At 40.1% G+C, this 23,850-nt stretch overlaps 1 protein-coding gene across 1 annotated transcript in view; it reads right to left on the bottom strand.

Moving 5' to 3' along the window:
- The window catches only part of LOC120926916 (ephrin type-A receptor 7-like), a 456,597-nt gene that overhangs the window by 10,234 nt on the left and 422,513 nt on the right, over positions 1 to 23,850 (bottom strand). The window contains exons 10-13 of the mRNA XM_040337215.1: positions 21,093 to 21,311; positions 19,943 to 20,092; positions 19,060 to 19,253; positions 4,582 to 4,746 (exon numbers count right to left, since the gene is read on the bottom strand). Coding sequence (XP_040193149.1) covers positions 4,582 to 4,746; positions 19,060 to 19,253; positions 19,943 to 20,092; positions 21,093 to 21,311 — 728 coding nt within the window. The remainder of the gene's footprint in view (positions 1 to 4,581; positions 4,747 to 19,059; positions 19,254 to 19,942; positions 20,093 to 21,092; positions 21,312 to 23,850) is intronic.

Here is a 23,850-nt window from a genome sequence, read left to right as displayed (position 1 = left end):
TTTTGGGATAAAGCTTTTATATAAATAAATAGAAAAAAACAAACTATTGTAAAAACCCCTGTCAATGCTAAATGGTGTGTCTCAACCCTCAAACTGTCACTTTTGTTGGACAGCTTGTTCTGTTGAAGGTCACTGACCAGATCACCAGGAAAAATTGGTTAACCGCTTAAGGACCGGCTCACGCATATATACGTCGACACAATGGCTCCTGTGGGCAAATCTACGTATATATACATCCCCTTTAAGATGCGGCATTGTGGTCCCACGCAAGCCGAGAGCTCCATGAGTCTGACCGCGGGTCATACCCGCAATCGTCTCGCGAAGAGAAAGAACGGGGGAAATGTTGATGTAAACAAGCATTTCCCCATTCTTCCTAGTAACAGGACACTGATCACAGCTCCTTGTAATCGGTAGCAGTGATCAGTGTCACACACAGCCCACCCCCTACAGTTAGAAGCACTTCCTAGGACACACTTAACCCATTCAGCGCCCCCTACTGGTTAACCCCTTCACTGCCAGTGTCATTTTTACAGTAATCAGTGCATTTTTATAGCACTGATCGCTGTATCAATGACAATGGTCCCAAAATGCCATCAAAAGTGTCTGATGTGTCCACCATAATGTCGCAGTCACGATAAAAATCGCTGATCGCTGCCATTACTAGTAAAAAAAAATATTAATAAAAATGCCATAAAACGATCTATTTTGTAGACGCTATAACTTTTGCAAAACCAGTAAGTAGACGCTTATTGCAATTTGTTTACCAAAAATATGTAGAAGAATACGTATTGGCCTAAACTGAGGAAAAAAAAAAGTTTTTTATATAATTTTTGGGGATATTTATTATATCAAAAAGTAAAAAATATTGCTTTTTTTTTCAAAATTGTCGCTCTATTTTTGTTTATAGCGCAAAAAATAAACACTGCAGAGGTGATCAAATACCACCAAAAGAAATCTCTATTTGTGGGAAAAAAGGATGTCAATTTTGTTTGGGAGCCACGTCCTATGATTGCGCAATTGTCAGTTAAAGTGACGCAGTGCCGAATCGCAAAAAGTGCTCTGGTCTTTGGCCAGCCAAATGGTCCGGGGCTTAAGAGGTTAAAAAGAAATCTAATGCAGCCGCCACATATAAGAATTGGTAAGTTGCAATATGTTACATTTTTTATAGTTTTTATTACTGCTTTAAAGTCTGCATGGGGGCGTATCTTCACTCAGGGCCACCAACCCAACATACACTATATCTACTGGTCCATGTTCAAGTCTTGAAGAAGACCTCTATTCAAAACTACAAATTCAATTTGAGGGGAGGTTGATCATTTAGCTTGCGTGTTAAAATAAACTATATCATTGCAGTGCTTTGAAAGTCCTCTAGCAACCTTCACGCCTTCATGCTGTTGTTTTTTTTTAGTTTGAGTTGTCTGCCATAGTGTGGTAGCAATGGAAAGAGTATTGCTGTGCTACAGAGACTCCGAGAGATCGGGAACGGCAGCAGATGACATAAGCGAGAATCGTCTCTCTAACCAAACTTCTACTAACACGAGATTAGCAGAAGGAGCCCAAAGGGTGGCACACTTGGTATTGAACTTCCCTTTTATAGTGCCGTCATAGTGTTGTACGTGACCGCGTTCTTGACGATCAGAATTTCCGACAACATTTGTGTGACCGTGTGTATGCAAGACAAGTTTGAGCCAACATCCATCTGAAAAAATCCACGGTTTTGTCGTCGGAATGTCCGATCGTCTGTAAGCGGCATATCAGTGTTTGCAGCAAGAGATTACTAGTGGCACTTTAATGATCATATTTAATCTGACAAAGCTAAATTTCCCTTGCTTTATGTTTTTGTTGTTTTATACGGCATCATGTCTTTTTTCACCAAATGTGGAAGAGTTAAAGCATGAACATGCCAGTATTTATGTTCAGAATTATGTATATAAACTGGAAATGCACCGTGAGTAAAAGACACGGATACAAATATGTCCAGGATTAAAGATGAACAAATTGATTTGCAGGTAGAACGAATCAGTAAACTGAATTTTTTATTTGCCTGAATATATTCATCGTAAACTTGTGCAATCCTTAGAGAGTCATACAATTGCATGATACTCAGCAGCTCTGGTAGACTGCATGTCAATATGCAGACAAATATAACATTGACAAAATGTTGATTGTCTTTATTTAATCAGTTCTTTCTATGCGCAAACATCTCTAGAAGTGTTAAGAATGTGCATTACATATTTATCTCTAAAAAAACAAGAATGAAACAACTGTAAGCTTATTTTATAGGGTAGCCTAGTGACAATGGCTTTGTAATAATCTACAATGACCAGTCGTTTTTCAGTTTACTATATTATGACTGGTAAAACAAAAATTCTGCTTGGTTATTATAATGTATAATATTCTATGGTTACTGACCTTTGCTCAGTATTTGCAGATGACGACTTTAATTTGTTTTTAATACAGGTTGAAACTCCGCTTTAAAGTAAACCTGTCACAATTACAGTATCTCACAAAAGTGAGTACACCCATCACATTTTTGGAAATATTTTATTATATATTTTCATGTGACACCACTGAAGAAATGACACTTTGCTACAATGTAAAGTAGTGAGTGTACAGCTTGTATAACAGTGTCAATTTGCTGTCCCTCAAAATAACTCAGGACACAGCCAGCTATGTCTAAACCGCTGGCAACAAAACTGAGTATACCCCTAAGTGAAAATGTCCAAATTGGGCCCAATTAGCAATTTTCCCTCCCCGGTGTCTTGTGAAGCATTAGTGTTACAAGGTCTCGGGTGTAAATGGGGAGCAGGTGTTAAACTTGGTGTTATCGCTCCCACTCTACAATACTGATCACTGGAAGTTCAACATGGCACCTCATGGCAAAGAACTCTCTGAGGATCTGAAAAAAAGAACTGTTGCTCTACATAAAGATGGCCTAAGCTATAAGAAGATTGCCAAGATCCTGAAACTGAGCTGCAGCACAGTTGCCAAGACCATACAGCGGTTTAATAGGACAGATTCCGCTCAGAACAGGCCTCACCATGGTCGATCAAAGAAGTTGAGTGCACGTGCTCAGCATCATATCCAGAGGTTGTCTTTGGGAAATAGACATATGAGTGCTGCCAGCATTGCTGCAGAGGTTTAAGGGGTGGGGGGGTCAGCCTGTCAGTGCTCAGACTGCATAAAATTGGTCTGCATAGCTGTCGTTCCAGAAGGAAACCTCTTCTAAAGATGATGCACAAGAAAGCCCACAAACAGTTTTCTGAAGACAAGCAGACTAAGGACATGGATTACTGGAACCATGTCCTGTGGTCTGATGAGACCAAGATAAACTTATTTGGTTCAGATGGTGTCAAGCGTGTGTGGTGGCAACTAGGTGAGAAATACAAAGACAAGTGTGTCTTGCCTTACAGTCAAGCATGGTGGTGGGAGTGTCATGGTCTGGGGCTGCATGAGAGCTGGCAGCACTTAGGAGCTACAATTCATTGAGGGAACCATAAATGCAAACATGTACTGTGACATACTGAAGCAGAGCACGATCCCCTCCCTTTGGAGACTGGGCCACAGGGCAGCATCCCAACATGATAATGATCCCAAACACACCTCCAAGATGACCACTGCCTTGGAAAGAAGTTGAGGGTAAAGGTGAGGGACTGGCCAGATATGTCTCTAGTCCTAAACCCTAATGAGCATCTGTGGGGAATTCTTAAATGGAAGGTGGAGGAGTGCAAGGTCTCTAACATCCACCATCTCTGTGATGTCATCATGGAGGAGTGGAAGAGGACTTCAGTGTCAAACTGTAAAGCTCTGGCGAACTCCTTGCCCAAGAGGGTTAAGGCAGTGCTGGAAAACATTGGTGGCCATACAAAATCTTGACACTTTGGTCCCAATTTGGAAATTTTACTTAGGGGTGTACCCACTTTTGTTGCCAGCGGTTTAGAAATTAATGGCTGTCTGTTGAGTTATTTTGAGGGGACAGCAAATTTACACTGTTATACAAGCTGTACACTCACTACTTTACATTGTAGCAAAGTGTAATTTCTTCAGTGTTGTCACGTGAAAAAATATAATAAAATATTCCCAAAAATGTGAGGGATGTACTCACTTTTGTGATATACTGTAGGTACTTACCTGCATGTTATAATATTTGAGTCACAAACTTTGGAACAAGTATGCAGCTAAGGACATTCCTCTGGCTGGTATGCATACCTTTTCCTGGTCAATAATTCAGGGTATTGAAACCAGTGGGCAACATAACAGCCATAACAAATTCCTCCAAAGAGGTCAGGAATGGCAGCATGAGTTTACGTTAAACTGTATTACTGTGCAAAGAAAAGTGTTAGAAAAGTAGGCATGTGAAGACTTGTCAATGTTTTTTGGATTACAATATGTGGTGATATTCCAAAGTGTTTAATTTTAGTGTCTTCTTTCTATTTGATTGACACAGAATAAGTCATCTACAAAGGGGTAAATTGACATCATCTAAAATTTGTAATGCCCCATGCTAACATTCTTACATTTCCCCACCACGTCCCACAATGAGTAAAATAGTAGATGACAAAATAAGCACATGCAACTTACTGAACTGTCATCCTGGCCACTGACTCCAGGTAGCAATATCCTGCTGCTGTAAAATTATCTTTGTATCTCTCCATTTCAATGGCCTGCAGCCATTCCCCCACCGAGCTGAATGAGGGAAATGTTGTAAATGTCCGTTCAATTAATGGAATGGAAGTGCTGTGTGATCTGGAAAATACAGGAGCACATAAATGGTTCTATTAGTTGCTGCTGTTCTATGCAGGCATTAGGCATTTTTTTTATTTAAAGCGGAGGTCTGCCGATTTTTCAGCAGCTACAAATACTGCAGCTGCTGACTTTTAAAATAAGGACACTTACCTGTCCGGTGCGTCTATGATGTCGGCACCCGAGGCCGATCTACCGCTCGGCTCTAGGATGCTTCCGCCACCATCTTCGGTAAGGGAATCAGGAAGTGAAGCCTTGCGGCTTCACTTCCTGGTTCCCTACGGCGCATGCATGAGTCTCACTGCGCAATCTGAATGGTCCCTGCTTTCTTCTGAGACCTGTGCATTTCCCAAAAGATAGCGGAGGGGGCGGACGTAGCATAGATACCCGCAGATAATGGGGCTATCTTTGTCCGGAAGTGGGTGCAAATACCTGTCTTAGACGGGTTTCTGCTCCCCCTCCCCCTGAAAGTTGCCAAATGTGACACCGGAGGGGGGGTGAAATCCGGACAGCGGAAGTTCCATTTTTGTGTGGACCTCCACTTTTAAAAAAACAACTTTAAACACTTTTATCTTTGCGTACATCAGTCATATGAAGCATCAGTTGGCTTGGTAGTATTCTGTCAACAATATTACAAATTCTCATAGAATTTAGTAACTAGAAATTAGTGAATAAATTATTTCCTTCACAAATAGCTGTCCAAATTGTTACATAATTTCAACTACATCATGTTTGGAACTGACAATAAGCTGTTTTTCCCCTTTTCATTAAATAACATCTGTGATGCCTGTTACAGCTGTTACCATGTTTGCAGTTGAATGAATAAATGAACAAAATACATAAATAGTGATTTGTTTTATATTTTGGTGACGACCTCTAATAGGATCATTGTGGGTATTTTTCTGTGGATGTCCTCATCCCTAACACATCATTAATACTATTTTAAAGACACTGGGACTTGGTAAAAACATACAGCTTTTTTCTTCAAAATAGAAAAGGGGATCTACTACAAAATGTGTTAAACTCCTGTATATCAATGTACATTGATCACCCAGAGGGGATTTTTTTTCTGTCAACAAAAGTGGAGTTACACTTTAAATTGATTGTAAACAATCACATTGTAAAAAAAAACATTCAGTTTAAAATAGAAATGAAAGGCAAACATTTTTGTAAAAAAAAAAAAACATTCTAAATACATTTGTTCCCCTTTTTTGTGATCACATTTCCTCTGTTCTCAGCTGCCTAAGAGCTGGAGGTGGAGAAGCAGCAGCACACTGAGCTTCCAAGTGAATGGCTGTGCAGTGGGAGTGTGTCAGGACAAGTCTGATCATTGGAGGAGAGTACACAGGGTTCCCAACATAGCTAAAGAACTGACCATGGTGTGCTCTCCTTCTTAGTGTGATCAGTTTTTAATAGGAAAGCAACGGGACTAGCAGAAACACCAGGGATTTCATATAAAGGAAGCAATACAAAGAGAACAGGATACTTTCTTATACAAGTACATTGTATAGCAGGCACATATCAGGAATATGAAGTGTTGGGGTAACAAACGCTTTAAAGTTCTAAATGAAAAGGGAAGTGTTAGGATGTGTCAGGGTTTATGTATATATATATATATACATTTTTTAATTGCATAGGGATGAATAGGTAAAGGGTTCAATGTATCATATATCTATCCATCAGTGTATGCTTAGCATGTCACCTGACTTCACTGGGGACAGTTGTGTTTCACATAATCCCCTTCATGTCCCACAATTCTTTTTTGTGCATTAGTTATTTTAACATGTATGTTGTTTATAATCAATGACTGATGGTTCAAAAGTGGGCACTTTTGTGCCCCCTTTCCTAAAAGACATACTCAGAGTTTAGGGTTTATGTATTGGTCCAAAGTTACTTGGTCTGGATTGGATCCTTAGCCCAGCAAATCGGTTTACTCATCCCTATTTACAGAAATATTGCTGAAACAAAAAACAGCTTTTAGAATTGTCCCGTCAATCAGAAACAATAAGAAAAGAAAAGTTAGGGAGGATCCTGGGAGACTTCCCAGCAATATCTTGCTTTACGAAAGAAAGCGTTTGAAAGCCATAGATTATAAAATGTAACTTTACTTTTTTTCCTTTTACTCTGCATTTATTTATGGGGAAAGGGGGGTTATATAATTTGATCTATTTTAAGCAACACAAAATAAAATGTAATTGTTATTCTCTGATTTCACATTACACATGCTCAGTTGATTATTTATTCCATTCTTATTTTTTCCTACAAATCCTAAAGTGTATGTGAACTTTAAATCTATTTTCCAGTTTGGCATATTATGTTTGCAGTTTTCGTAAGCTAATATTTATTGGGTACATTCATTGCAGTTTCTTACTAGGAAAACCTGCCAGTAACACCAATTCATTTTACAAGCTGACAATGCTAAGCTATTGTCTTGGGAGTTCCTTTGGTTGGTCGTTGGGCCGCCTATGTGATAGACCTGCTAGGAAGCCTAATGGCTAAATGAAGTATGCACAGAAGGTAGCTGAGAGACAGAGACCCAAAGCGGAACTTCAGTCATTTTTTAATCTTTCCATCTATTAAATCTTCTGCCCTTGTTGTTTTAACTTACAAGCCCACTTCCTGTTTATTGTCTAGTAAAAAGCCTAGGTTTAAGACACCATGCACAGTTCACTCTCTCACTCTCATGAGAGTTTGCCAAGAAAAGAGGGGGGATGCATCATAAGAGGGCCAATGAGAGCTGCAGGGCTGCAGAGCTGAAGGTGTGCCTATGTGTGTCTGTGTAATTTAAGGAAGTGAACAGGCGGCAGCTTCAGCTGACCACAGTTAAAATGGCTGCAGCCAGACAGTGGAGAGAGATTTCTGCAGCATATTTGGCAAGTACAGAATAACAGTATATATAAAATAATATGCAAAGTGGTTGGAGGGAAGCTTCAGAATGGCAAAGATGTTTTTATTACAGATTATGTGAGCAGACTGCAGTTCCTCTTTAAGCTGGCCATAAATTTATCAAAATTTGTCTGGCTTAGCCAGGACTGACAAAATCAATGCCTGGCCATGCCTGTAATGCAGAATTACAATTTTCTGTAGCTTCAAAGTCCCAGACACGGAAGCCTCCAGATCATCAGAGAACCATGCTTGGGCCCCTTCTGGCTGACATGTTTCGAATGGTTTTCCTTCTTCCTTAGAGCATGAATGCAGAGGTTTCTTTAGATATATACAGTACAGTATTATAATACAGTATAGGCCTTCTCCCATCAGGGTGCCGTTCTATGCAATAGCCTCCCTGTCGAGATCCAGGAGGCCCCTACTATTCTGGTCTTCCGCTGGTTACTGAAGACTTTCCTGTGTAGTCTCTCTCTTCCACCCTTTCGGCCACCCTGTGCTGCTTCTGGTTCCTGGGTCCTCTTTTCCCAGGAACTCTGCTATGCCTGTCCGGACCCTTCGGGGTAAGACCGTGCTATATTAAGATACCTCTCAACTCAACTCAACTCAACTAAACTCAATAGAGCACCTTACAAGAGGTCTGTTTCTGTTGGTCCCTAATACTACCTTAACTGACCCCTCCCACTAAAGGGGAGTGCCCCTGGTTCTCATATTGTGTATGTATTTTTGAGTGTACAGTATGTATGTTCAGCTGAAGGAGCCTCTGCTATCAGGCTCTGAGAAAGAAAGAAAACCCTTCAAAACACATCAGATTACAGGGCCTTATCATGGTTCTCCCATGGTCTGGAGGTGCGGATTCTTTGAAGCTACGGAAAAGTGGCTTCTAATTATCTCATGCTTGTGAGGCCTCGTACACACGGCCGAGGAACTCGACGTGCCAAACACATCGAGTTCCTCGGCCAGTTCAGCACTGAAGCCGCCGAGGAGCTCGGCGGGGCGAGAGCTCCCATAGAACAACGAGGAAATAGAGAACATGTTCTCTATTTCCTCGCCGAGCTCCTCGTCGGCTTCCTCGGCCAAAAGTGTACACACGGCCGGGTTTCTCGGCAGAATTCAGCCAGAAACTCGGTCGGAAGCTGAATTCTGCCGAGGAAACTGGTCGTGTGTACGGGGCCTGAGAAGTTTTTATGAACTTACTTTGAAATAATTACACTTTGGATAATGTACTAGACTGGTGCGCCGTCTTTCTTTACATTTTCTAGAGACAATAAGGACACTCCCAGTCCTAGAGGGCAGCAAGGCACAGAGGAGAAATTAATAATCTTCTGGGAGTCTAACAAATCTGTCAGTTTTGTTTTTTCGGGTGAAAATAAGAGTATTTATGACTTATGAGATTGTTCTATTTAGGCTAGGTTGTCAGTCAGCCATTATATTATAGCAAACACACAATTTTCTGATTGGTCAAACAGTAAACTGCATATTAGCTTTTCTACAGTTGCACAAAAATAGGTAAAATGATCATCTGTTAATTTTAGTGTCTTCAACAGCTCCAAATAATATTAATATATCTTTAGTTTGATTGGAGTTCTTCTTTAGTAACCTAATTTGTTATTGATTTAGTCTTGATATAAATATTGCCCTTGTGTTGCCGTTATTTAGAAACTTTAAAGTGAATTTCATCTCCTACATCACACATATGCCATGTATCTTTCTGAATTTATCCAAATTAAATAAGGCAACTGAATAAATCCTGACTAGAATAAAGCCATTTCATGTCACTGATCTCAACTTTTAATCCAATTATTTGATGCAGCAGCTGTCCGTCTCTCTTATAAATTTCACATTCAGCTTTTTATCCATTGTAATACAATGAAGCCAGAACCTGTTTTCAATTTCTCCTCTACTCAGTGCCTGGAAAAAAAAAAACATTCCAATGGCCAATTGCTATGAAAATTATAAAGCTGTAATTATATTAGAAATTGCTATTATATTCTTCTATATAGGGAGCATTTAAATATAATTATACAGCGGTATAAAGAACATAGAGCCATTGTGCTGCAATCTATACAAACCAAACCGATGGCACAGCACGAAAAGAAATATTTGAAAGTACCAACTGAGAATGCAGGTACAGTATTGTAAAGATTTCAAAGTAATCAAAGTGTGCAGTACTTTGTGACTATAGAACAGGATACAAATTATATGTTTTAAAGCTGAAGATGCTATGCTTTTCAAACAGAAGGAAACATTTATTTTGGTAGACTTCAGAACAAAATAGTCCTGAATAGAAAAACACACCAGAAATGTGCTACCCAATGTAAAGGCTAGATATTAGTGAGATCTTCTCAGAATCTGTATCTGTATAACAAATGCTGTCTACATTTGGTCTGATGTCAAAATTCTAAGGAAAGTTTGTCTAAATGGCACCAGCAAATTTAGCTTGTTATAAATCCTCCTCCTGGTAGTACAGTGACTTGTAAAATCTCACTTGTCCCAGCCAAAGGGGTGGGGGAGACCAGATTGCTACAACACTAATTGGAAAAGCTAAGCTCAGGCTGTATTTGTTCTAATATGGCCACATAGACCACTTATGTGTCTGTATCATACTTCTAGTGTAAAAGGCAATTCCATCTTGTAAGAAGTAAATACATATAACCGCCACTGCAGGAAACAAATTTTAGTAGCTAGTGACAGCGCTGGCTGAATTACACACAGAATGTAAAAGTCAATGGCTTATTTTAAAGGGTCATTTCAACCAAAACTATTTTATTTCAACAGGTGGAATCAATCATCAGTTTCACTTGAAGTCTATGCCCAGATAGCAAGCAATTGACCCAGATAGCAAGAAATTAATCTGCAATTTTGAAAATGACTTGCTAAGCTATTGCAAGACTTGCCAGGCTTCACAAGTTTGTTGCACAATTTTTACTAAGTTTGCATTGCATGACTCCAGATTGACTGTATTTTCAAAAAATATGCAAGTCTGCTGCAAAATCTGGTTCAGTTATGTTGTGCAATAGTCATCCCACCACAGGGGTCACTGTGGGTGAATTTTTATGCTGTAGACTTGCAGAGCTCTTGCTGTAAACTCACCACTGCAACTTTGCTAGGGACTTGCTACGCCAATCTTCTACAAACTGGAAAAGTGTCAACTAGAACTTGTGCTTCAAGTGCTCTGCAAGTGTACAACTTGCCAGTGAAAATTTGTGGCAATTTATCCTTGCTATATGGGTGTAAGCCCAATCATTCAAATCTCATACAAGCCTTAAACATAAATGTAATTCCAAAATTTATTTTCAAAACTTTTAGTTTTGCAGCTTTAATTATAACAATCTTTGTGGTGTGATCCTGCCATGAAGTTCATTGTTATATTGTATAACCACTCTCACTATGGAGACTACAAATAGTTGTGTCAATACACCTTGTGCAGGCATGGTCCACTGTTGCCTCTATACCTATTGAAACCTGCCCAGAAAAACATCATGTAGCTTTTGCTGGAGTATGTGTATGTAGACAGTAAGTGACTGCAAAGGGGCTGTATGAGATCAGCAGCACTGAGATAGGCTTAAAGGATGCAAAATAAGGTGGAAACAAGTATTTTTCATTTAAATAGTTATTATTATTATTAATTATTATTATTATTAAACAATGCTTATAAACACAGTCTTACCCGTGGGCCTCGATGCGTATGACCATAGTGAGCAGGGAGATTCTGATGTTCTTAATCTAGCTCCTTTACTGGCCAGGATGCAGTGAATGACTTGCATAGCGCTACAGATGCGAACTGAATCACCACAAGACACTTTTTGCAGCCAGTGTCTTGCTGGCTGGTGCGGTCATTGGGCCAATTTGGACAAATCCAATTAACCTACCAGCATGTCTTTGGAGTACTTGTTTCTGATACACAGTGCTTTGACAAACTAAATGTCATACAGTTATGGTATGCATGTACGTTAAGGACCCCTGTGAAGAAATCTCCATACTTGAATTCCCAGCTTAACCCATCAGGCACTGTAACCATTTTATATATTTAACATATTCTAAAGTACAGGTATAATGGTTTCAGTAAGAGGCATAGAGATCCTGCCTCCAGTGTCCTCAATATAAATAAACCAAATGGTGGCTGAAGTCTTTGGCAAATTAAAAAATAGGGATATAAATCAGTGTAGACTAGGCTTACAGTGATGAATGGTAGTTTGTGTTTTCTGGGTGTTTTTATTGCATTAAACAAACTACATATACATGCAGATTTCTTATACAACGTAACTAACATGATTAGGCTTGGTGTTACTCATTTATTATGCACTATTATGAAGAGTACCAGTTATGACTGAGTTACCCAATAAATTATTTTAATAGTACAATTCTAATTATAAAAGTATTTTTTCTTACTTGGGGTCACCAGACATGGCAGAATCTGATTGTACAATGTCTGTCCAATCAGTTTTAGATTACCTAAAGCTATGTAATATGAGAACCTAACTAGGTTTGCATGGTTAGTACAGTGGCTTCGACAGGATAGTGTGTACCCTGCTTAAGACACAAAATAAATAATGCTAACTGAGGCAGGAAAATATTAATCTTTTATATGTTAGCATGCTCATTTGTAACACTTTAAGACTGACTCTTTAGTGTATTTGCAACTGATTATCTTTAATCTCTAGACGTGCATTATCCAAGCAGAACGTGTTTATCTATATGTCTTTACAACTGAATATTTGCATAGCAAAAACCATAGGGATTTTGCTTCAAGTTTATTTAGAAGTAAACAGGCTGTAGCACAAACAGCAATACATGTTATTAGAGCCTCTCATGTATAGCTCACATTTGAGTGTTTCATTCATCCTCAGGGGAAAGAGCAGCTGGGCCATCATTGCTTGCTGGTCCTGTATAATGTACAAGGATTACTCTGGCAATTGACTTAGTTAAATGAAAGCTATTATGAGACAAGTATGTAAACTGCCATTGCTGATCTACTTTTGGAAATGAAATACTTGGTTGTATCTGACTCCAATACTTTCTCAATCATTGACCTGCAAGAAACATTCACCAAGCAATGCCAAAGCTCATTGACTCAGTGCCAAAACCAATGACATAGCATGGCAGCCAGGCAACTAACATTTTAACAGGAAGAATATGCTGGAACTGGAGAGAGTCCAGAGAAGGGCAACAAAGCTAATTAAGGGACTGGAGGACGTCAGCTACCGTGTTTCCCCGAAAGTAAGACCTACCCCGAAAATAAGACCTACCCCAATTTTCAAGGAGGGCTGCAATGTAAGCCCTACCCCGAAAATAAGCCCTAGCGTGTGTGTTTCTGTAATCTAATCTGTAGTCAAATACCTTCGGTATACAGTGACACTCGGTGTTCAACTTATCTCCTCCTCTTCCCCTTCCTGTCAGCAGGGGATCTCGCCCTCCCTCCCTCTGCAATGCTCGGATCGCCGCAGGCTATGAAAGTGCAGAGGAGCACTCAGCTGATCTCCTTCTTCTGCTTGTCAGCGGGGGGATCTCCGCCCCTTCTCTCTGCAATGCTGGTTCGCGGCGGGCTATGGAAGCGCCGAGGGGCACTCAGATGATGTTTTCTTCTCCTGCTTGTCAGCAGGGATCTTGCGCCCCCTCCCTCTACAAAGCTGGATCGCAGCGGGCTATGAAAGGCGCAGAGGGGTGCTTAGCTGATGTTTTATTATCCTGCCTGTCGGTGGGGGATGTCTGCCCCCCCTCCCTCTGCAATGCTTGGATCGTGGGAGAGAGCTCCAGCCGTCTATGAAAGCGCAGAGTGGTGCTGTAAGAAGGTATGTGACACAGAAACACACACCATTTTCATGATATTCTACTGTAATAGAAAGGATTCTTGGAGTTTACAACCGTGTTTGATTCACTTCACACTGGGGATTCCTGCCAGGCAGGCAGGGAGAGGGGGCAAGAAGACAGCACGTGAAATGGTAAGCCCTACCCCGAAAATAAGCCCTACTGTGTTTTTGATTGCCAACATTAATATAAGACCCAGGCTTATTTTCGGGGAAACACGGTATGGGGAAATACTACAAGCATTGAACTTATTCTCTCTGCTGAGGAGACGCTTGGGAGTCGACAGGATATCAATGTACAAATACCGTACTGGTGACTCTAGCATAGGGAAAAACTGTTCAGCGAAAGGGAGTTAAAAAAGACACACAGCCATTTACTAAAATTAGAAAAGAAGCGGTTCAACCTTTAAACAGTGTAGAGGGTTTTTACTGTCAGAGTGGTAAGGATGCGGATTTCTCTTTCACAAGCAGTGATATCAACAGGGAGCATCGATAGTTTCAAAAAACGTAACCTTTTGAAACTATCAAAACAACATACAGGTATAAACAATGTACTGTATTTGCTGGCATATAAGACTACCTTTTACACTTGGCCAAAATTGGCCAAAAAGCAGGGGTCATCTTATACGCCGGCTCAGCTGCTCGGATGCCTGCTGGATGTGCAGTAATACTGTATGTAGCTTCGGCTACGTACAGTATATACCGCTTAGCCAATCCCGGTGAGCGATGTATTCAAATGAATACAGAGCCTGCTCGGATTGGAGTAACAACCTCTGCCAATCCGAGCAGGCTACATACTGCTCGGATTGGCTTTGAGAGTCAGAGAGGCGTGGGCTGATGATGTTACAGCCTCTGCCAATCCAGACAGACTTTGTTTTCATTAATAGAATACATTGCTCGCCGTGATTGGCTCCAGCTGCAGCAAGAAGGAAGAAGAATATGGCTCCAGAAGGAAGAAATATGAATCGTCGGAAGGGGAGTCGTCTTATACAGTGAGTACAGGCAAATAATCTTAAAAAGCTGTAAAATTAGGGGGTCGCCTTATACACCGGCAAATACGGTACTATTGACATAAACACATACACACATCATAGGTTGAACTGGATGGACTGGTGTTTTTTTTTCAACCTCACCAACTATGTAACTATATAAATAGGGAAGTTAACCACAGAAGACTCTCAGATTTTTCCCATGAACTTTCCTTGAAGCTCCTAAATACAACATTGTTTAATAACCTATCTTGCTAGTGTATGCAATTGCAGTATTTAGTTGTTGTATAGGTCAGTAAATGTCTGAAAACTAGTGATATAATGAAAGGGGTCAAGCACTTAGAAGCAATCAATTCATTTGAAATAAATGTAATCAGTTGGCATGCATGGGTTATGCTAATTTGTCAGAATATGACAATGATCTTTTGAACTAATGCACAGAAAATGAAGCTTTACAATGTCTTGTATAGAAATCCAATCACGCTTTAAACATGCATGAAGGCCTTTGTAACTCTCTTTCTTGCAATATAAATATTTCTCTGAAAAACACAAACGTAAGCCATTTCCTGTATTTTTTGGGTAATGGATCAATAAAAGGTCTTTGGATATGAGAAGCATGGCTTCTATTGCAGCAGTGCTCCATCAGCAAATGTTAGAGATAATCATTTCAGGTCTTGCTTGTTCTGGAAATCTTACACTCTCTACTTAACTTGATAACGTTCCAGCTGGGAATACGATTTGTGTACAGCACGACCTCTGGACCACTGCGGATGTGCAGGTTGATGATGAATAAAATATCAAGCAAGAGAGAGCAAGACAGGCAGAAAGCTCCAGACCCGTATTAGACCACACAGATATTACACCAATAAATGTTTCAGTAACAGGTGAGATTTAGACTCATGTAATACCAACAACATAAAAAGCCAGCAGGATCCTCAGCTGTACGAAGAGAGAGCAATGTGAAAACAGATTATGCTATAAAGCTTTGCTCTACAAGGTCTGTTTCACAAGACTGACTTTACATTGCTCGGCTGGACAGCTTATTTGCAGGAAAGATGGCCAGAGTTAGTGGACATGTTGCATGTGTGAGGTCTTTATAGCCTGAGTAAAGCAATCAGTTCTGCCACATCATTTTCACTGTAACAGGAAATTTCTATGCAAATAAGACATTGGACTATGTTAAGTACAGAACATTAATGGCAAATATCCCAAACAAATATAAAACTAAAATGTGTATATAATGATACCATTTCAGCTGTTTATAAGGATCATCTAGGTCCAATGCAAATTAAATCATTAGTAAATATTTTACCAGTGGCACTGGACTTAAAGGGGTTGTAATGGTAAAAAATGTTTCCCCTAAATAGCTTCCTTTACCTTAGTGCAGTCCTCCTTCACTTACCTCATCCTTCGATTTTGCTTTTAAATGTCCTTATTTCTTCTGAGAAATCCTCACTTCCTGTTCTTTTGTCTGTAACTCCACACAGTAATGTGAGGCTTTCTCCCTGGTGTGGAGTGTCGTGCTCGCCCCCTCCCTTGGACTACAGGAGTGTCAGGACACTCTCTAAGTTGCAAATATTGAAAGGAGCCGTGTGTTAGTTGGCACCCTGACTCTCCTGTAGTCCAAGGGAGGGGGCGAGCACGACACTCCACACCAGTGAGAAAGCCTTGCATTACTGTGTGTAGTTACAGACAGAAGAACAGGAAGTGAGGATTTCTCAGAAGGAATAAGGACATTTAAAAGCAAAATCGAAGGATGAGGTAATTGAAGGAGGACTGCACTAAGGTAAAGGAAGCTATTTAGGAAAAATAAATTGTACCTTTACAACCCCTTTAATTTATCAAAGTCGATATCAATGGTACATCTTATCTGGGTAAAGCAACTGTTTCTCAGAGAAAAACAGACCTGTTTGTAGCTTCACCCTCTGTGACTGCAGTCACAAAAGCTATACGCATTATACAAACTTTTTTTCAATGTGACAAAAGTTAACAGTATAAATCTAAAAAATTGGGATTGCACACTGGTAATGTTAACCATTAGAGAAAGAATATAATCCTGGCTTCAGCTCAGTCCCCTGCCATTGGCCCCACCCTGTTATGCATTTTACTTGGATATGGCTTATTCATCTATCACCAACATAGGACATCTTTGATTAAGCCTTATCAGTGAAACACATCAGAGGGGCAGGGCCAATGGAAGGGGACTGAGCTGAAGCTGGGATTCTATTCATTCCCTCTTAGTTAACATTGCCAGTGTGCAGTCCCTGTTTGATGTATGCATGCATTGAGTGGGATGGAATCTTGGAGAGGACCAGCACCTGGAGCATTAGAGGCTGATGGAAGATGTTCACAGTGGCTTAGGAATGGCTCAGTTCAATATTATCAAATGTTACACAAAGATGTACTTGTATTGAAATTGCCTACTCTAATTTGATTGCATACTGTTAACTTCTTACAGTGTGTATTAGAAGATGCAGCAGATAGAGCCATTTTCATTTATACAATGAAGGGCATCAAGACCTTTCTTTCCCAATCTTACTGCTACTAGCCTGACCATTTTGATCATTGGGTTTCAGTTCTTTTGGTCATGGAGGCTCAGCATCACACGTAACATTACCTACGGTGGTCTGCATATAAATGCAACTTTACTAGGAATTCCCACTCCTTTAGACTGACATCCAGCCATCAAGGCATTTTGATATTTGCATAACTTCTCCCAAGAGTTGACTCACTGAGGTTGCTTTACTAAAACTGGAGAGTGTAAAATCTGATGCAGTTTCTAACTTCAACTTAAATTAAGTTTTGACAATAAGGCCTCGTACACACGACTGAGAAACTCGACGGGCGAAACACATCGTTTTGCTCGTCGAGTTCCTTGTGAAGACGTCGAGAAACTCGACAAGTCAATTTTCTCCATTCCCGTCAAGGAAATAGAGAACATGCTCTCTATTTGGCTCGTCGAGTTTCTCGACAGTTTCCTTGACGGAAATGTACACACGACCGATTTCCTCGGCAAAAAAATATCTCCCAGCAAGTTTCTTTCTGGTTTTTGCCGAGAAACTTGGTCGTGTGTACGAGGCCTCAAACCTGGAAGCTGATTGGTTTCTATGCCTAGCTGCACTAGATTTTGCACTTTCCCCTTTTAGTAAATCAACTCCACTGCTTTCATCAGGGCTGAGGGTCCTTGAGGGAAGAACTGAATCAGGGTACACAGATGTTTTCAGGTAAATAAGTATAGCACTCTGTGGGCCCCTCCCACAAGCCATGATCTTCCTACATTGTATAAAGAAGCAAAGAGACACAGTGATAATGTCACTGGGTCTAAAAAGAGGGATTTTGATGTACCTGTATCTTACAGAACAGTACATGACACAGGAATCGATTGATACCCCATGGGTTACATGCTGCTGAAGGTAGCGGAAAAATACCAATGGTATATGAGTTGTACTGTATGATAAAGATATAAGGAATGTCATAAAAACATAAAGGATTTATTTAAAAATTTCAAAAAGGCAAAATATAAACCTTCAAGTTGAATTGACAGTTACTTCACAATAGAGTCCAAGGAAATCCCATGGATATTGTAAAGGTCTTTGTTGTGAACAAATTGAGTGTTTAACAAGGGCCTTGAAATGAAAATAAAATACAAAGTAAAGCCAAAATGTTGATGTTGAAAGTCCTCCTAGGGTTAAATTAGTGACATCACACCACAGGACACCCAGGAACAGTGCTGCGTGATAGGAAATAAATCCTCCACCCTTCAAATCAACTGCTGCTTACCAGAAATAAAGATCCCAACAAGAGATCTCTGTTAGCAGATGGCCTATACCCCACCCTGGGTGTCTATGTAACCGGATTAGATGTCTCCACTCCAGAAAAGCCTCCATCCTTAGCCTCTCTCATAAGAGCTCTTGTACTCAAAACCAAATGAGGGAAAGAAGAGCCATCATAGCGTAAGCAATTTACAATGTTTTATTAAAAAGATTAAAATTACATGTACAGTGTAGAAAATATATTCACGTGTGAAATAATAAGCCGGCCGGCTTACACAGCCCTTTCGTTCCGGGACCTTACGTGGTAATTGTAGTGACATCAGCACGCCGCTCCTCCCTACGCCGTTTCGTCAAACCTGACTTCGTCCAGTGCCCCTGGCTTTACTTTGTATTTTATTTTCATTTCAAGGCCCTTGTTAAACACTCAATTTGTTCACAACAATTATCTTTATAATATCCATGGGATTTCCTTGGACTATTGTGCAGTAACTGTCAATTCAACTTTTTGCACAGCTTATTATTTCGCATAGGTTTTTCAATTTGTGTGTGTCTCACATTTAATGTTGCAGCATCATTATTTATTATATAATTTTGTACACAGTACAGTTCATTCACAGGAACATTTAACTGACAGCACAGTAATACACCCTTTTTCCAAAATATAAACCTATTAAACTGCAGCTGTAATGTTGTTAGTATTTGTTATCCAACTCTTCAAAAAGTTTTCAGTCACAAGTCCAACTTTAAGACGTTGATGCTAATGATAATACAAGATTCTTTAGGTTGTAAACCATAATGTTCAGCAGACATCAGTGTCCACCACAGCTCTAAAAATAGTACAAAGAGCTGGAAGAAAACACCCACCTTGTTGTTGTGGATGTTGCAGACTGGCATTTCTCAGGACTCTGTCCATGTTTGGATAAAATGTTGTGGATGTGAGTGAATTTTGGTCTGTCATTTCTGTCCTTTTGCCAGCAATCTAACATCAGCTGATGGAGCGCAGGTGGACAGCTCACTGGGGCTGGAAGTCGGAATCCATCTTCTATGGCTTTGATGACCTTGGTGATAGAACATAGAATACACATCAAAATTCTCTCTCTCTCTGTCTTATTCTCTCTCTATAGCATACATGTCAAGCTTACATGAAACATTGAGCCGATTGGAGTAGATTAAATCTTCAAGGGGGGCACATTGTGTTTGCTGTTGGTTGTATCTATCTAACTCCAGAAAACGATTTTGGCAATTTGGACCTTAACAATATAGTAAAAGCTGCAATTTTCAATATATAATCCTAGATAAAGGGACCATAAGACATTTCCTGAAGTATTTAGCTGGAAAATGATGTTAGGAAGTATAACTTATCAACTGGAGAACAGCTGGGGATGCATTTTATCCTTAAACCACTGAGGGCCACAATGAAGCAGCTGCATGCAGCCAATAAACTTCAATTTATACACATCTGCTCTATCCTGCATGTATGCTATATTTGTGCAATTTAGATGAAGATATGTACAGGGTGGTCATAGGTGTAAAAACCTCTTCAACTATGTCCAGGTGCATGTAGCCAATCCTCCTTACACACGTGGAACAACCAGAGCCTGAGGATTGCATTTGGATAATGTGGAGAACAAAAGAGTCTTCTAACACAACGACCAGCAAAATATACAGTATATAGTGTATGCGTGTTTATAAATTTATAAAGTATCTTATAATTGTAATAGTCAAAATGTTATATTGCAATACTCACATCTTGATTAGACATATCCCAGTAAGGTCTTTCACCGTAAGACATGACCTCCCACATTACTATACCAAAGCTCCATACATCACTGGCAGTGCTGTAACGATGATACTGAATTGCCTCTGGTGCTGTCCATAAAACTGTGCTCTTTCCACCCTGCAATGTAGGAGATGATGGTCAAAAAAAAAACTCTTTACTCCCCCAAATGATTTATGAATAAACGTATCTAAAACACAATATTTTAGATTTTACATTATATTATATTATTATATTTTTACTCAAGACAATTTGCTGAACAAATGATATGGTATACTGAAATCAGATTGTTCTGCATTGCTAAAATTGGCATTTCCCTCATTGTTCCCTTTTGACAACACTGTATCCTGGCCCAGGCCTGGGGCAACACTTTGCAGGGGGCAGCATGGAAAGAGTTCCCACTGGCTTGCACTACACTGTTAGTGTAGCGCCAGTCTTATGGGGTGGACTGTTTCCGGTATGCGGGTGGCCAGCATTCCGCAACTATGGGGGGACGCTTCTTCAAATTTTGACTGTCCTATCATCCTGGACCACAAACCTTTCTCAGTCCTCTTCATAAATTTATCAGACATTTGTGCTTAAGTAGAACTATAGGCAACATTTTTTTTCTCATTTTGGATAGAGTAAGGGAGGGTTAAAGCCCCTGTCAGTTTATTTTTTACCATCCCTATCCCATTGCAGAGATTTCCCCTAACTCCCTGCCCCATAGCCAAAGAGGAAGGGAGAGGAAATCTATGTAAATTAAGGGAATTCATTTCCTCCCCCTCCTCAGGCCCTTAGAACTAGTGTACCCACTCAAAAATTTCAGAGTCTTAAACAGCAAGGGGCGTGGCCTTGACAAAAAGTGGGGTGAGTCATATTTAAATTAGTGGGTACACCAGTTTAGTCAGGCCTAGGGCAGCACACAACCTAAATACACTACTGCCTTTTGAATACTGTGAATATTATGGAATGTATATAAAGATCAAACAATTAGCCAATAGCATAAACAATGTATATAATTCATGTATACAGTTACAATTCAGAGGACAATAACAGATTTTTGGAAACACAAGTATAACTGTATAAGTTAAAATACAGACCAGCTATAATAAAAAAAAAACATTTTTTTTTCTCTTACATTTGAATTTCGAACCATGGTGGAATACACAGTGTCAAGTTTTTCATCTTGAATATGTCGAAATCCTGATATTTTGCAGACCAGGTTAGAGTTGACTAGGACTTTGTGTGCAGCAAGACACTTGTGAATGTAGCTCATCTCTGTCAGGTACTTCATTCCTGAAGCTATACCAGTCAACATACCCACCAACTGAGCAATGGTGAACTGCCCCTCATGTGTCTAAGGGAAAAAAGATACATTAGATAAAAGATGAAACTTCACATCATGTCACAAACAGCAATATGAACATTAACAAACATATCTGGTATTGTTATGATCAATTTAGAAAATATAGTTGCCACTTGGCACCCTTTCAGATCAAATGAAATGCTATTAAAGGTAAAGTGCTAATAAAGGAGAACTCCACACAAGATTTCGGTAAATGTATATATTGTTTTCATTTTTATTGTTAGTTACATTTAAAAAATAAAGTTGCAAACTCTTTAACTTCATCTATCAGCAACTTTTTCTAATCAAATTAAGTGGTAAATAAGGATTCAATGTTATATCCTAGCCTTACATGCGTTGATTTCTCACTGTTCAGCCTGCCTGCTGAACAATTAAGAGACAATGATTAAGGGCCATATTCCCGTAGATTTCCGGCGGGAATCGCGTAAGCCATTTACACTACGCCGCCCCAACCTACAGGAGCAAGTGCTGTATTCCCCAAACACTTGCTCCGTAGTTTGGGGCGGCGTAGTGTAATTGGCCCGGCGTATCCCCGCGTATTTCAAAGGGGGCAGCTTATATTTAAATTAAGCACGCCCCCGTTTCGATCGAACTGCGCATGCGCCGGGCTAAAAATAGCCCAGTGCGCATGCTCCAGTTCTCGGCGGAAAACGTCAATGACGCCGACTTGTGCGTCATTGACGTAAAGCCGTATTCAAGAACGACTTATTAAATAGACGTACCCGACGGGAAAAGACGACGCGGACCCGACGCCATACTTAACATGGCATACGTGGGACTGGCGTAAGGTTACCCCTCATATAGCAGGGGTAACCTTACGCTTACGCAAACGACGTTAGCGACGGTTACGCGACGCGATTTCGTTCGAGAATCGGTGTATCAGGCTCATTTGCATAAACAAATGAGACCTGAACGTAAACGCCACCTAGCGGCCGGCGGCAAATTACATTTAGGATCCGACAGTGTAAGTGACTTACTCTAGTCGAATCCTAGCCTAAATCCGGCGTATCTTGTTTTGTGAATACAAAATAATGATACGCCGGCTGGAAATTCGATTTACGCCGGTGTATCAGTAGATACACCGGCGTAACTTGTTTGAGAATATGGCCCTAGATGTTTAACTGATGATTTAAGATGATTTAAATGTTTAGCATGGATGGATGTTGTATTCAGCAGCCTCAGAAATTTTGGTTGCCTTATTACCTAAACAGTGGTTGCATCTTATAGGATGCAGTCACTGTTTAACCAAGAATCTTCCACCCAGCTCTGTTGATTTTTAAATTGACTTTTGGCTGATTCAGCAGGAGTTGGCAAAAATTTACGTCCTTTTTTCTCACAAATAGCGCTTTCTTTTGGTGGTATTTGATCACATCTGCGGTTTTTATTTTTTGCGCTATAAACAAAAAAAAGCGACAATTCTGAAAAAAACACAATATTTTTAACTTTTTGCTATAATAAATATCCAATTTTTTTTTCAAAAAAACTATTTTGTTTCTCAGTTTAGGCCGATATGTATTCTTCTACAAATTTTTGGTTAAAAAAAACGCAATAAGCTTAAAGTGATTGGTTTGCGCAAAAGTTATATCGGCTACAAAATAGGGGATAGAATTCTGACATTTATTTTTATTTTCATTTTTTTTACTATGCGATTTTTGTCAGGACTGCGATATTGCGGCGGACACATCGGACACTTTGGCGGACACATCGGACACTTTTGACACATTTTTGGGACCATTCACATTTATACAGCGAACAGTGCTATAAATATGCACTGATTACTGTATAAATGTGACTGGCAGGAAAGGGGTTAACACTAGGGGATGAGGAAGGGGTTAAATGTGTACCTTGGGAGTGATTCTTACTGTGGGGGGAGTGGACTGACTGGGGGAGGTGACCGATCTATGTCACTATGTACAAGAGACACAGCATCGGTCTCCTCTCCCTGACAGGAGGTGAATCTCTGTGTTTACACACAGAGATCCACGTCCCTGCTCTGTCACTGCCGATCGCGGGTACCTGGAGGAGGCACGTGCATCAGCATCTCAGTGACGCGCCGGGTAATTATACCACTGAGGTTCAGTTCTGTATGTATAAGTGGGTAAGTATAGCATTGAGCTTTAGAATTTCCTAAATGTGCAAAGTGATTGAGTTTCTTAAGTGTGAATCGATGTTCAGTCTATGCACATTAAGTATTTACATGAATATTAATAGTATTCTGAACAAGCCAAAAAAACACTTTAACCACTTAAGGACCGCCGCACAACGAAATATGTCGTCAGAATGGCACGGCTGGGCACAGGGACGTGTATATATATACATGTCCCCTTTAAGAGCCCAGCCATGGGGTGCAAGCATGCCACCGGCCGCGCACTCGCGACCTGGTCCAAAGCTCCATGACTGCGCCCTACATTGCCCCCTAGTGGTCAACCCGTTTACTACCATTGTCATTTTCACAGTAATCAGTGCATTTGTATAGCACTTTTCACTGTGAAAATGACAATGGTCCCAAAAATGTGTCAAAAGTGTCCGA

Source organism: Rana temporaria, chromosome 2 (genome assembly GCF_905171775.1).
Source record: "Rana temporaria chromosome 2, aRanTem1.1, whole genome shotgun sequence".
In the NCBI taxonomy this organism is placed as follows: Eukaryota; Metazoa; Chordata; class Amphibia; order Anura; family Ranidae; genus Rana; species Rana temporaria.
Note: the sequence above shows the minus strand (reverse complement) of the source record. Positions and strands in the feature narration are given on the sequence as shown.